A 14120-nucleotide genomic window follows, 5' to 3' on the forward strand; every position below is an offset into this window, starting at 1 on the left:
AGAAGGCATGCTGGGTTAACTCAATTAACTGAGTTTTTGAAACATACAATGCAAGCAAAACAGGCTTTGCATAAAATGTCTGCAAAGCCTTTTCTCCAAGTTGGAGACAGCATGTGCAAAACAATTTCAACAGGATACAAATGACTGTCAGCTGTTTGTTTTTGAATTTGGTGTTCAAGATCAGTATAGGGAGCTGGCAATGAAAAAGCCAGCCTCTGCAGCTTCTCTTTTGTAATAGTTTAAGTTCTGTTCCATAAAAAAGTGTAGTTAAACTCTGTACCAGAGCTGTCTTTGTCTATTCAAAGGAATGAATGGACTATACAAGCTCCCTGCTCTTGAACTTTATGCCTCAGCAAATGGTATACCATTTCTTCTTATCCAACTGTCTTACTATTTTAAAGGGACCAGTGTACATACACACCACGATCCCTCTGATCCTCAGTGCTCCCCAGAGTCCTGCCATTTATCATATAATCTCTTCTCTTTTGTCCTGCCCAAGTCACCTCACATTTATCTGGATTGACTTCTATTTGCCACTGATCAGCCCTTCTATATCCTCCTGTAATCCAAGGCTATACTCCTCACTAAATTTGCCATTTTACCAATCTTAAGATGTAGGATTGGGCAGGATCTGCTACAATGGATCCAGACACATTAATAGTTGTATAGACAGACCACAGAAAATGTGGTTAAGTACTTGAAGCAGAGAAAGTCTGATGTTAAAATTTCAGAGCCAGCAAAAAAAAAAATACTTGCCAATGGCTGAATGGTCAATAACCAAAAGGTGACAGATAAGGTTGAATTTCCCAGAACAGCAACCACATGAGCAATTTAAAAAAGGTGACTGATTAGGATCTGGAATGCATTAGCAAAAATGTGGATATTGAAATGAATAAATACTTGGAAAAATTGCAAGCACATTGGGAAAGAGCCATGGAATGAGACTAACTGGACTTGGAAGCTAGCACAGACTCAAACCAAAAATGACAGTTCTGTACTAATGTTACACCTTGCTTCACCAAGCTTTGAGAAGTTACTGTGGAATTTCAGGACAAGAATAAGCTCACCATTTCAGAATTTAAAACTGTACATTTCAAAACAATATTAACATTGCTGAGAAAAAGTCAACTGTTTGCAGAACAGCATGGACTAATGAGCAATCTTGTCACAATGTTAATTGCATGCTTTTCACCATAATCTCAAAGTCAGACCATAAGTGGAACCACAAACTAAGGTAAAAGATGGATTACAATAATGAATGCAGCCAGAACTGAATGTTACTCCAAATTCTGCAAAACATGAAAAACTTACATACAAATAGAATCTCAAAACAGAAGTTACTAGTGCTGGTTGAATAGCCCATATCCAGCAACTATCTTTGGAGGCTTAATATATAAATTTTAACAAACCTTTCCTGTGGCAGACCAGGAGATCAACACTGGTGTGTAGTTTCCTTAACTGTTGGTCCAGATTTTCAAACTGCTGCTGCTTTTCCTCAAACCACTGCCAGATGAAAAATGGAGTTAATTTACTAAGAACAAATCATTACAAATTACATTACCCACAGTAAACTACATTTCTTCTTTTAAAGGAAAAACAAATTAACTGTGGTCACAGCCTACACCAATTTGACCAAATCAAAAGAAAATAAGCAAATAGCTTATTTTGGCATCTTTTCACCCTTAGAAAGGAACTGAAGAGTCTCATTAATTCATCTCATTAATCAGGTTCAAAAATCAGCTCTTACTGCATCCGATTCATTCATCTTGATTGTCATTTTGTTGACAGCATCGGCGGCCTTGTTCACCATCCTCAATATGCCTGCTCCACTTAGGGCCTGGGTGCTAACCGCACGAGGCAGCTAGAATTGAATGACAAATAAGGGTGAGCAAACCTGTTAACAGCCTTGCTGCTGTCTAGTTAAAGTGCAAGAAAAGGGCCACAGCATTTTCTGCTCTCATACATTTCAATATACTTCAACTTTACTGCAGCCTGCTCAAACTTTGACCAATTTCTTAGCTATCTTGAAGTGTGAAAATATAAACTTAAGACAGTAATTGATACCTGCTTATTTTAAGACCTCAAACACCATAGGAAACTGATCAACATCCAATTGGCAAAATATACCACTGAATACTTCAATAAAGAAATAAATTCAAGCATGAGCTTGCAATTTGCTTCCAGTGTTACCACGAAACACTAGTCTGTGCATGTTATGATCTGCAGATTCAATTATTAGGCAAAATACCACTCATGGCATATTTGCTCTTAATATTACAGAGAAATCCATGCTCAAGACCCAAGTTGCAACAGCAGTGAAGGCAATTGGGGACATCTCCCTTATGAGAAAGGGGTTAACACTAGGTTAAACAAATAATTTAAAATATCATTAATGCTAGTGAATTTCTAAATTAACATTTATGCCTTCCATATCACAGATAATGCAGCACCACAAGTCCCACATTATATCCATTATTCCAGATTCCTTAAATGTCTTGTCTATTCTGTCCACTTGAGCACTGTTCCTGGCTTGACTTTCACTTGTTCCACCATGGACATTACATCAAAATTCTCAGTGCAAGATCATGTGCAATACTAGAATCAGTTTAAGTATTGCAGGCCTTTTAAAGCACAAGCTGGTATTTAAAGTTTAAAAATATTCCAAACAACTAATCTGTTTAGTTCCCATTATATTGCACAACTCTTCTCAAAGGTTTATCCACTTTTCCATCAAGGGAAATTTTCTTAAGTTGTTTAGTGAATGATCAAATTTACAGAAAATTTCTCCCAACATCGTTTTTTAAATTTAGGAATCCTACCACCAATTCCAAATTAAATTTAAAAATGCAGACTTGGACTGAATGGCCTCCTTGTGCACTGCAGGATTTGAGGTCTATTCTGCAAATAAAAATTGACCTAAAGAAATGTTTCAACAAATCAGCAAGTGTCTCATGCAGTACAAATTGTTCCCTTTGAAATTTGCCATTTGTGCACTTTCCTGATGAGTTCAAGGTGAAGAACGCCAGTGGCCTGGTTTGGGCAGGGGGAGATTTGCTACTGTACAATAGCCTACTGTTGCTTGTTAAATGATTAAGGCTTTCATCTTCACTAATTTTGCATTCTTGGTACACCTTGGAAATTGATGTTTGTGCAGATTGTTACATTTTGATAGCTTGAAATTGCTTCCAATTATTTTTAGCTTCTAAATTATGTATGGGCACTTTGTTGACCTACTGAAACAATTAATTGAGAATAGGATTTCATGTATTCAAGTAGCATTGTTCTAGTAATCACTAATGTTGGCAGGGCTATTCAACTATAGGACATTTCAAAGTTGCTTTCAAAAGCTATAAAAATCCTGACTATTTTTAAACCTCCAGCCTACCTCTCTAACCACAACTCCAGATTTTAGCTATTGGAGACCATAGTCAGAATCTGCCAGTCATTCTCTCTGAAATCTTCTGGTCCTGCTAACATGAAATGGGAAACCCCATACAGCAGCAGGGCCAGAAGATCCCACCACCAGCTAATAGCAGGCCATCTCTGTGACCACAAGAGAAAATCCTGCCCATATCTAGGACTCCTGATCGGAAAGAAATGCATGATGCATCGTCTGTGTTGATGAAAATCCCAAGAGATCAAATGTTATCTGCAAGGATAGTTAAATCATTTGATTTTTTTTTGTTAGAGGTGACTTACCTCATTACTTTCTAAAAAATGCCGCAAATCAGGATCTTGCAATAGGGTCGGATGCTTGATTGTACGTTGTAGATATCTGCATTAAAAATATTAAATTTACTGCAGTGTCACAAGTTATCAAATCAAAGTCATTAATTGACCAAGGAAGAGTGTGAATAGTAACTAACTTTTCACTCCTACATTTCAAATGTCAATTTTAGTCTTGCATGGAACACCACAAGAGTCAGTCTTTTGCACAGTCTGTCTGATGTGACAGGCATTAAATGACTCTGACCTTTTGGTATGTCAACAGGTTTAAAAAAAGGGCAAAGAAATGTCAGGCTCCTCCAAAATGTAATTTTCATTCTGTGCGTCAAGATGCACAAAATATCATATAAAGCAAGTGATAGCAAGATAATTCCCAGGCAGGTCTTTACATCTACAAAATTTCACAGTTCAACCATAAATTTAGCTACTATTTGTAGATTGATATTCTAAGTCCATGCACTTAACATCTATGCTCACTCATGCAGCTGTCAAGACAAACTAGCCAAAACACTTAACATTCTAATGCTGCCATGGGGAGAAAAATTTAATAGCTTCTTGTATTCTAGTCAATCTCGAATACAAGGGCTCTTGTTAACAACTAGCAAAGCTTTTCTTCAAAGATGAATTGAAAATTATGATTTTCCCTTCAACTGCCTGATGAAAAGTGAAAAAACAGTTAAGCTTTTCATCATGACTATAAACTCATTTAATGTCACAACATTCAACATCTCAACATTATAGGTTTAAATGTGTGGGTGAAGAATTAGCACGCTTCCTATTTATGCTACTTTGCCCTTAATCTCCAGCCTACACTGCTGACTAGCAGCAAGGTAAAAGAGTACCAAATGCACAAGTCTCTCACCAGAGCAAGTCCTTGTATTTCATGGTGACAAACTCAATTTCTCAATGCTCCAGTGTGGAGTTTCAGGATCTGATGTTTGGCCCTCAGATATACAGTGTGCAGTCCAGTGTATGGACATGCACTGGTGTTTATGAACCAAACTCCCAGTTATGAGTAAATTGCTTCATTGCCTTGTGAATCCCTCCAGAATTGGAGTGTAAATGAAGACGAAACAAATCTGGAGGGGAGCCCAAATGCAGGATGTTGTCTAAATATGAACAAGTTTTGCATCAAGCTGGTGCTAGTGCTTTGTGTTTCTTTAGCAACACCATCTTGACCTCCCCAGTTGGGGCTAATGTGTAGACAAGCCAGAGTCCAGAAGGTTTGCACACCAGAGATAGCACTTCACAGTATAACTAACAGCATGGGACAGTTAAGTAGTAAGCCCAACATTTTATTGGAGAGAATGGGCACTTCATGGCATTTTCAGTGGTGGGAGGAACCACCCTACCTCAGCTCAATTACTTTGTGCTGACCTGCCACCCACTTCAAATGGACAGAATCCATTGCACCTAGAAAAATGCCAGCTCTTCCAATTGCAAGCTGAAATGTCAGGACTGTGCACAGTATTAAAGGTAACTTGCAGTTACTCACTGACAGGACAGCTGTGATCAGCATATAATTTGAGGCAGAACACATGGCAAGCTTGGTTTCCATATGGATCTTTGAAGTTGTAATTCTTTCAATCTGGAGTAGTGCTTGTGTACAGAACTCCTGGTTCTTAGAAAAGATTTGACTCTTGAGGGGGTTCTATACCTACCACTTAAAACAGGGACAGTCAGCAGTTGGTCCACAAGACCACTTGGAGTCTGATATGCTGCCAGAAAGTGTGCTTTTACTGCAAGGTTGCAGACCATGAGGTAGGGTGCCAGAACTGGAAGACCCATATGATCTTCAGTCCAGCACTTAACTGCTGTGAACAAGGAGACTACAATTATTGCCTGCACTGATCAAGGCAGAACCAGTCTATTCAAGAAAAATGACTGCCTACTGAAAGATCTCCCCTTTGTGATAGAGGTCAGCTCTGATAGGCAACAAAAGTCTACAGGAGGGTCATACTGACATGCCGAACCACCCAACAGCTGACTTCACTCACTGCAGTCTCCAAATGGAATGTTCCATGGCAACACCATCCTTCCTGCAACCAGATCTAAACTGTGGATTCCATTCTATTGCCATTACCTGTTTAGGATCAGGCAGGTGTCTACTACGTAACCAGGCCTATGCAGAGTTTTCCTTGTGTCTATTAGTATGCACAATTTGGCTGCTGCTGTAGACCAATCCACTTCTACAAGTTATTGTATCTCCTTTCACTGCCGTCCCCTCCAAGTACTCTACCTCAAATCTTCCCACTCACCTGCCAACATCCATCATTAGATATGCCCTTCCCACCCCTTGTTAAGTCTATAGCTTCCCACTGAAGTCCTTTATCAAACAGCAACTCCCATTCCACTATCTTGCCAATATGCCTGCATCCACTGGGTCTAACCACATCTGGCCAAGTCACCCTTGTCCCCACCAGCCATTAATGAATCAGTTCCCAGCTCCATCTCATGCACATTTCCTTCCAGAAAGTCTACTCATGTCACTATTCCCCTTGTTTCTTGGGGGGGGGGGGGGGGGGGGGGGGAACCAAACTTTGGTCCAATCCACTACTCTGGCACTGCAACACCCTCAACCCAAAATATTTTTCTCTCCCACATACCCACAAACTATGGAAGTATCCTGAACTAACAAGTGCATTGTCTGAATCCCAACTGTAACATTTCATATTTCTGCAGTTGGGAGTCCTAGGCATTATTGAAACCTTTAAATTTCAGCCATTTGCAGTGCAGCCCACATCTCCATTCCATATGGAGTGCCCCACTACTTGGAACTGGAGTATTGATGCTACACAGGATCTGGCTGGACTATATTCTAGGCCTGGCACATGTCAAAACTACTCAGTATTCCAGAAAGATACCAGTTTTAAACCTCTCACCCCTACCCCTAAATTCAAAGCACTCAAGAGCTCCTTAGTATAGCAATAGTATTAGATCCAAGGGAGAGAAATACAAATTGGCCAAGAAAACAGACTTGAGGATTTGGAGCAGTTTAGAATTCAGCAAAGGAGGTCCATGGGACTGATTAAGAGGGAGAAAATAGAATACAAGAATAAGCTTGCAGGGAACATAACTGACTGGAAATGTTCCTATAGGTATACAAGGAGAAAAGATTGAAGACAGATTATTATTGTTTTTGTTTTAGATTCCAACGTTTTGCTCGTTTTCAATTTACCTCTTTTGCTACTAGGCCATCTAATAACCACAGTCAATCAACTTGGCACAGGGGACATGAATGGTTTAACTGATGGGACTTGTACAGGCACCAAATTTAACTTGCCCCAATCTAGTCTTCACTTATTTTCAAGCCCTTGGTTTTGTTTACTTTCATTGCTCATCATGAGGGACGTCACTACAACTTCAAGATCATATTCTGTCCTCCGGATCCTTCTCTCCAGGAGAAATAAGGAAAAAGTCAAACTTGGGCTTGAGCTCATGAATAACTGGTGGAGGCTGCCCTCCTTTGGTCAACTCCATGTCCATGACAGTTAACACCTGTCACAGATGCTGGAATCTGAAACAAAAACAATGCTTGATAATCTGTCTTCAATCTTTTTCTCCTTGTATACCTATAGATATGTTTCCAGTCAGTTATGTTCCCTGCAGATCATACGTGTTCAAAACTGGATAGTTTTTTGTTATCTTTCTTTGACACTCTTCAGTTAGATTTTACTTTGTCTTTTGACAGCCATATATGGAATCCCATCTGAATTGGCCAGTCTGAGATTAAGGCACATGTCATCATTTGCTTTGATAAAAGCACACAGCTGGATTCTATTAACTTGGAGATTCCTCAAGCTACTCATGGAGAAAATTAGCCATACCACAAGATCCAGAAGTGTTCTTAGATAGCAACCCAAGAGTTAGTTACCATTGACTCAGTTTAAATTTTGTTTTTCACAACTTGTTCAGGGGAGAGCTACATCAGTGTTTTATATCATCTGTTCTTTACCACTTTGAAAACCAAGATTAAGTATTCTTCAAGTGAGAAAGTATGTGATCTTCATTGTACATGTTTTCAAAAACATCACAATGAAGCCAATTTCTTAAGGATAACAAATCAGTATTTACCATTTCTCATATGCTCATGTCAATACAAGCTTCATAACATTGACAGTCTTAAGGAAGGGCTCCAATTTACATTTCAAATGGGTATGTGCTTAAACTTACCTTTCCAAGGACGCTCTCCTTTTTTCAACAAAGTCAGCAGATGATGGATCTTCTTTGCCAACTTTGACTTTGGTCATGCCTTTACAATTAAAAGGAACATCATTCCAATGGCATAACAAGCACCAACATCTCCTCCCATCCACCCCCAAAGTCCAGTCAAGTTTATGGAACATTACATGAAATAGTAAAGTTACTGCCCATGTCTGGATGCCAAGTACTTAAATGTTTGTAGGATCCTCAATCACTTCCCATCCATTTAAAAAGGCAAGAGATATTAGGGCTGGAAATGAGGTATTACTGGATCTTAATGAGAATTGAAGGGGGGGGGGCCAAATGGAAAGAAGTATTTTTGGAGAAAACAGCTGAACAAAGTGATCATACCATAAAGGTTTAGATTAGTAATGTAGATGATCAGGAACAGGCCAAAGTAGACAGTGGCCTAAGGAGGCAGGAGGGCATCTAGCTAGGGTAAAATGAAACATGAGAATCTCCAGCAGAACAAACTTGGGCGCAGATTAGCTACATTCTGATTTAGGACTTCTAGATGGGAGGTGGAGAACAAGATACAAAAAGGCATCTGATAATTTCCTTAGTGAGAATCAGAACAGATACAATAGCCAAGAAGGGAAGAGGGAAAATAAAACTAGTGAAGAGAAGAGAATATAGTAAGTGGGTGGTAAAGATGGGTTGGGGTTTATGAGATTTGGGATAATGTGCTTAGGGTCAGAGGGCAACAAGTTACACATTGAAAAATGGATGACTACAAATTAGAGGTGGAGATGGCAGAGGAAGTGGATGGGGTCAAAACTGATAGGCAGGATGTACTGGAGGTGTGACACCTCAAGTCAGCAAGCTGCTATTCCTGTGAGGTTCCAAAATAAATTGGGTGGAGATCACAAAAAAGGTATCCCCATAATCAAATTTTCCCGATAGGAGAGTGATACCTGAAGATTGGAATGTGGCAAATGAGATACCCTTATTGGGCATTTTTAGTAGTTACAAGTCAGTCAGTTTAAACAGTGGTGAATAAGGTTTTAGAAAACAAATCGGAGCAAGATTAAGTGCAGAGGTCCAAGTTAATGGGAGCCAGCATAGCAAGCATAAACCATGCTTGACTAGTTAAAAGACAGATGGAGAATATGGTGGATGTTATCTACTGCTGATGATATGAAACTTGGAGCAGTGGCAACCAGTGAGGATGGTACCAATCAACTACAACAGGACATAGGCTAGCAGGGTGGTGACAGTTGGAATTTAGGAAGTAGTAGAGATGGATTTTGGCAGAAGGGATAGGGGAGAGGCAATACAGACTTAATGGCACAGTTCTAAAGAACATGCAAGTCATTATGTAGTGCTTCTGAAGATGACAGGACAGAAAAGTAGTTAGCAAATCAAATGGATCTTGGGCTTCATAAAATGAGGTAAGTTAAGGTTTGGCTGAACCTATAAATCTGATTGGGCCTCAGTGTGTTGCATCCAATTCTGGTGGTCACCGAATAGGAAAGATGCAAGGATGCAAGAGGGTGAAGAGATTTACCAGAATGGTTCCAGGGATGAAGGAATTAGGCTACAAGATATGTCTGAAGAAGCTGGAGCTGTTCTCCTAGGAGCAAAGGAGATGAAGGTAAGATTTGAGAGGAGTACAAGATTTATGACAGGTTTAGATAAGGTAGTCAAAGTAAAGTTGTACCATCAGCTAATCTTGGAACAGAAGGAGCACAGACTCAAGATTTAAAACTTTGGCCAAGGCATGCTATGCTGGGGCAGAGGAATTTTATGCCTGCTATGTAACATGATGCTAATGGATAGTTTTGAAAAGAATTTGGATGGGCAGGGGTAGATGGGATGTACTGAGCCACAGGGAGAGCAGGGAACTGAACTGACTGGATGACTCCACACAGCTGGCATAGGCTCAATGGCTCAATGTCCTTCATCTGTATCTTTAACAATTCTTACTGAAAGCTTGCCGACAGATTTCAAATATTACTTCACTTGCTGCTTATTTTGATGCTTGGTAACAAAAGGTCAGATTTAGTCTAAGAGGCAGAAATGAGGATTTTGAAAGGAAAAAAAAACAGATTCAACCATTCTGGAAGTTAAATAAACACGGAGAAAAAAAGATACAAGTCTGAAGAAAGGACAGAGGAGTGGGAGATTTTTCAAAGACTGGCATAGATGGAATGGTCTATTCAGTAGATTGCTTTCTACGATTACTAAAAGGCCAGTGAATTCTTCTGTTAGAGAATTCAGCAGACGAGAACAAAGAACTTCAGCACTCCATTTCCTGCACTGTGGAAAAGACCAAATTGTATCTTTCCACAATGCACTTACATAATTCAGTTTGCACCTACAAAATAGAACAGCAAAAAGCCACAAGAAACCTGATCAAAGGGTGATGCTGAGTTTAAAATATATTCTCAAAAAGCAAAGAAATTTCTATAAGTGTTGCTTTCAAGGCTAGATTAAGGTAGCAGCTATTTCAAGATAAGGTTCAAGAAAATTTAAAATTGATTTGTCACAAGTATGCTTACATTAACACTGCAAAGTAGTTACTTGAAAACCACTTAGTTGCTACACTTTAGCATCTGTTTGGGTACATGGAGGGAAAATTTAGTATGGCCAATGCACCTAACTGGCATGTCTTTTGGATGGAGGAAACAGGGGTACCTGGGAGGAAACTCCATGCAGACATGGAGAACATGCAGACTCCACACAGTGACCCAAATTGGGGCTTGAACCCAGGTGCTGTGAGGCAGCAGTACTAATGACTGCCACCCTAGGTAGATTTTAAAAAGCAAGCTAACTGCTCTTTAGCTCTTTCAACCTGCATGTGTTGGGATAAAATTTTGCAAATGTTCTGCTATAGACAGAGACAAGTTGGCAAAAATTCAGATAGTTGTGTGGGACAGCTCCCAAAAACTGTCCTGCCTCCAGGCAGGTTTCTAGACCAGGCTGAAATGGACATAGGAAGCCAATTCAGACAATTTTCCCATGGACTTCTACTTCTGAATGTAACTGCACTGTGGAATGATTTGGTCAGTTTGGTCTTTTCTGCAGTGCAGGAATGGAGTGGGGCTGCTAGCTGGAGTGCTGCAGGCCCTTTTCAGCTTCCTGCCATCCTTGGCAGAGTCTGTATTTGCCAACATCTCATGTAATATTGTACTGGTGGAAACTTCAGCAAGGAGCTTGGAACCTGCGTGTGGTTCAGATGAAGAAAATTCAACTGCAGGATTCTTCTCATTTCCTATTTGAATCTGTTCACTGGGAGCTAGCTTTTTCTATTTAGATCAAGTTCTCTCCTCAGGTGCTCACCAGGTTTATAAGTGGAGTGCAGTGGAGGAAATGAAATGAAAACGAGAACAAGCCAACCTGGGAGGATGCCAAGTCATCACCTCTGCAGATGGGGAGGAGAGTGACTTTGTCAAAAAGGTTTAAATCGGCAGAACACCAATTTTGAAGATATGGCAGATTGCATAAGCTCCTATAATGGAGAAACAGTACCAACCTCAAACCTATACTGCAGCTCAAGTTAGATGAGGCTGTGGAATGTTAATACTGAAAAGACAAGATAAATTAAAAGTTGCCAGAAGGTAACACTGAAACAGCTATTACACTTTACTGCAGTGAATGAATCTTACCTACAAGGCTTTTTTCTGGTGCAGGAGGAACTATATAGCCCACATGCATATACTTTGCAGCTAACTTGCTGTGCAGACCCAGAAAGTCACTAAATCTCCTTTTGACTGTAAATTCTTTGCTGTTAAACATAGACAAAGTAGTCTGTATAATAGAAGAAAAACACATTCAGGATTATCACATCTTGCATGGATCAAGCATCAAATGAAAAATTGTCCTACTTGGGGATATGTCCATGATAGCAGTTGTCATTCAACTGACATAAAATTCACCAAATTCAAAGCTGTCATTTACATGTTCATATAAAATTCATCCAATTGAAAAATATTCAGCTGCCCTTTGAAATTAGCAGTACTAATACAGATTAAATTCTTGATCTTGTCTCATGCAACAAGTTCACATCTACTTTATTAATAAATTAGCTAAATAAAACATACCAGAATTTACATTTAAAGTTGGTTTGCCTCTATGCCAGTCATCCTCATGCAACAAATCCACATTTTATAGATTGCTTGAGTACCAGCTTAAATGTAAGGGGAAAACAGTTCCATTACAGTGAAAGACCAAAGGTGGGGTGGGAAATAGTATCAAAGCATTGAACTCGATTAAGGGTTAAATAATTCGTGGTTCAGTTAGAGATTTGGGATGAATTGTATACAGACATCAACTAGTCAGAATTAAATGCAAAAGTGCTGAAAATTGCAGAATTTGTAAGTGCAGAATTAAGTGCAGGCTGCAGTCAACTATACTCTGGTATCCACTGTTTTTACACTGGTTTCAAAATCCATTTTCTCTCCCAACCCCCAAAAAGTGGCCACACCCCAGATTATGGATTGGACCAATTTAGGGGCATTCCTAATTATCCATATCTTGTATAAAACCACCTATGGTGAAATAGAGCCAGCATTAATTGTTTGGCCTGCAATCAATTAAATACACTGACCCACATTTGTTATTCCTGTTTTTAATTGCTTAATTCAATTTATCAGAATGATTACACAAGACCTGCAACTTGTCAATTGAAGCCACGAGTGCCCTGCTGTTGAAATCATTAGCTAATTGAAGCCTCAAGTCCTGCCTGCAGAAATCAAAGTGGAATATGGTCATTTTCTGACAATCCCACCCATTCTAGTCTTATTTCAAATTTTATGCTGGTGCTAATCAGTTTACAAACTTTAATGCAACTATTTTTCAGCAGCATTTGTAGCATTCTGAACATGTTTTCCAATTGTATCTCATGGAAACTTCATGTCATTAACTCATTACCTTAGTTGATACTCGGTAAGCCATGTAGGCATTCATACCATCACCTAAGTGGCAAGAGAAGACATTATTATAATGATAAAGTAGCATTGCAAAACAAATGATATATTTGGATGACTACTTATTTGGTGCAAATTCCAAAGTGACAGACATCATAGAATCCTACAGTGCAGGAGGCCATTTGGCCCACTGAGCCTGCACCAACAATTCCACCCAGATTCTATCCGGTAATCCCATGTATTTATTCTGCAAGTGCCACCCCCACAATAAGGGGCAATTTTGCATGTCCAATCCACCTAACCTGCATGAGGAAACCCAGACAGGGAGAACATGCAGACTCTGCATTGAGAGTAACCCAAGCCAGGAATTGAACCCAGGTCTGATGCTGAGGCAACAGCACTAACCACTGTGCCACAAAGGAAAATACAATGTTCAGGAGACACAGGCAGGAATGCAATTTAAAAAGATTGAGAATAGGGAGGAGAGGAAAGTTCATATCTGAAAAGATAGTTTAAACAAAAAAAATTGGAGCAAAGTACTCAAATTAAGTTGTCAAGTATAAAAATGTAATGGAAGTGAGGGAACTCAGTTACCCACACCAGCTATAGTGTGCACATTCTCAAAGTGAGCCACTTTAAAGCTTCTACTTACCAACTTTCTCAGGGTCAGAAACAGACACATGAATGTCAAACACATCTCCATTTGCTTCTTCCTCAAGCTAAAATAAGATTAACAAAAAAATGGGCATCATGGTCCAAATACTTCGAGAATTGCTCACTGTGCTGTGTGCATACAGGCAGGAATTTGTATTCATTAAAATATATCTGTCTGGTAAACACTAACTGGAGAGGTGAAACTGCATCATCAAGTAGAAAAATTAGCTTAAAAATCAAGACAAATAATTAAAAGGAAATTAAACAAATTGTTGGTGGGGAAGTGAAAGGACATCAGTTCTAACTGAAACTCAGTATACAGTATTTACTCAGCTTTATCCAACTCAAGCATTTAAAACGCCAGGTAGGGGAAGAATTAAATAATGATTCAGACTACCATTTGATTTGTGATTTACTTCTACATTCCTCTGGCTAAAATGATTCTGTTCAAGCCAAGTTTCAAAACCACTAAGTGACAGTAAGAAAATGCCAAGTGAGTACAAGAAAAAGTTAGCCAAAACAATGCTGCAATGAAATGGAGTTGCAACAAAATGCTGCTTATAGCAAGAGTATAGCCATTGCCAACTTCCCAGCACCAGCAATCAAACTGTATTATTAGTATGGCAATTACTACATTTGTCAGCATCAGATTATACTTTATTCTAGAGC

General features: G+C 39.3%; 1 protein-coding gene across 1 annotated transcript in view; it reads right to left on the bottom strand.

Annotated features, from left to right (window-relative positions):
- The window catches only part of snx2 (sorting nexin 2), a 43660-nt gene that overhangs the window by 17135 nt on the left and 12405 nt on the right, over nt 1-14120 (bottom strand). Inside the window, exons 4-10 of the mRNA XM_080188956.1 lie at nt 13450-13516; nt 12802-12845; nt 11538-11679; nt 7900-7978; nt 3700-3775; nt 1748-1861; nt 1410-1503 (exon numbers count right to left, since the gene is read on the bottom strand). Coding sequence (XP_080045082.1) covers nt 1410-1503; nt 1748-1861; nt 3700-3775; nt 7900-7978; nt 11538-11679; nt 12802-12845; nt 13450-13516 — 616 coding nt within the window. The remainder of the gene's footprint in view (nt 1-1409; nt 1504-1747; nt 1862-3699; nt 3776-7899; nt 7979-11537; nt 11680-12801; nt 12846-13449; nt 13517-14120) is intronic.

Source organism: Carcharhinus amblyrhynchos, chromosome 5, assembly GCF_965287045.1.
Source record: "Carcharhinus amblyrhynchos chromosome 5, sCarAmb.v2.hapA, whole genome shotgun sequence".
Lineage (NCBI taxonomy): Eukaryota > Metazoa > Chordata > Chondrichthyes > Carcharhiniformes > Carcharhinidae > Carcharhinus > Carcharhinus amblyrhynchos.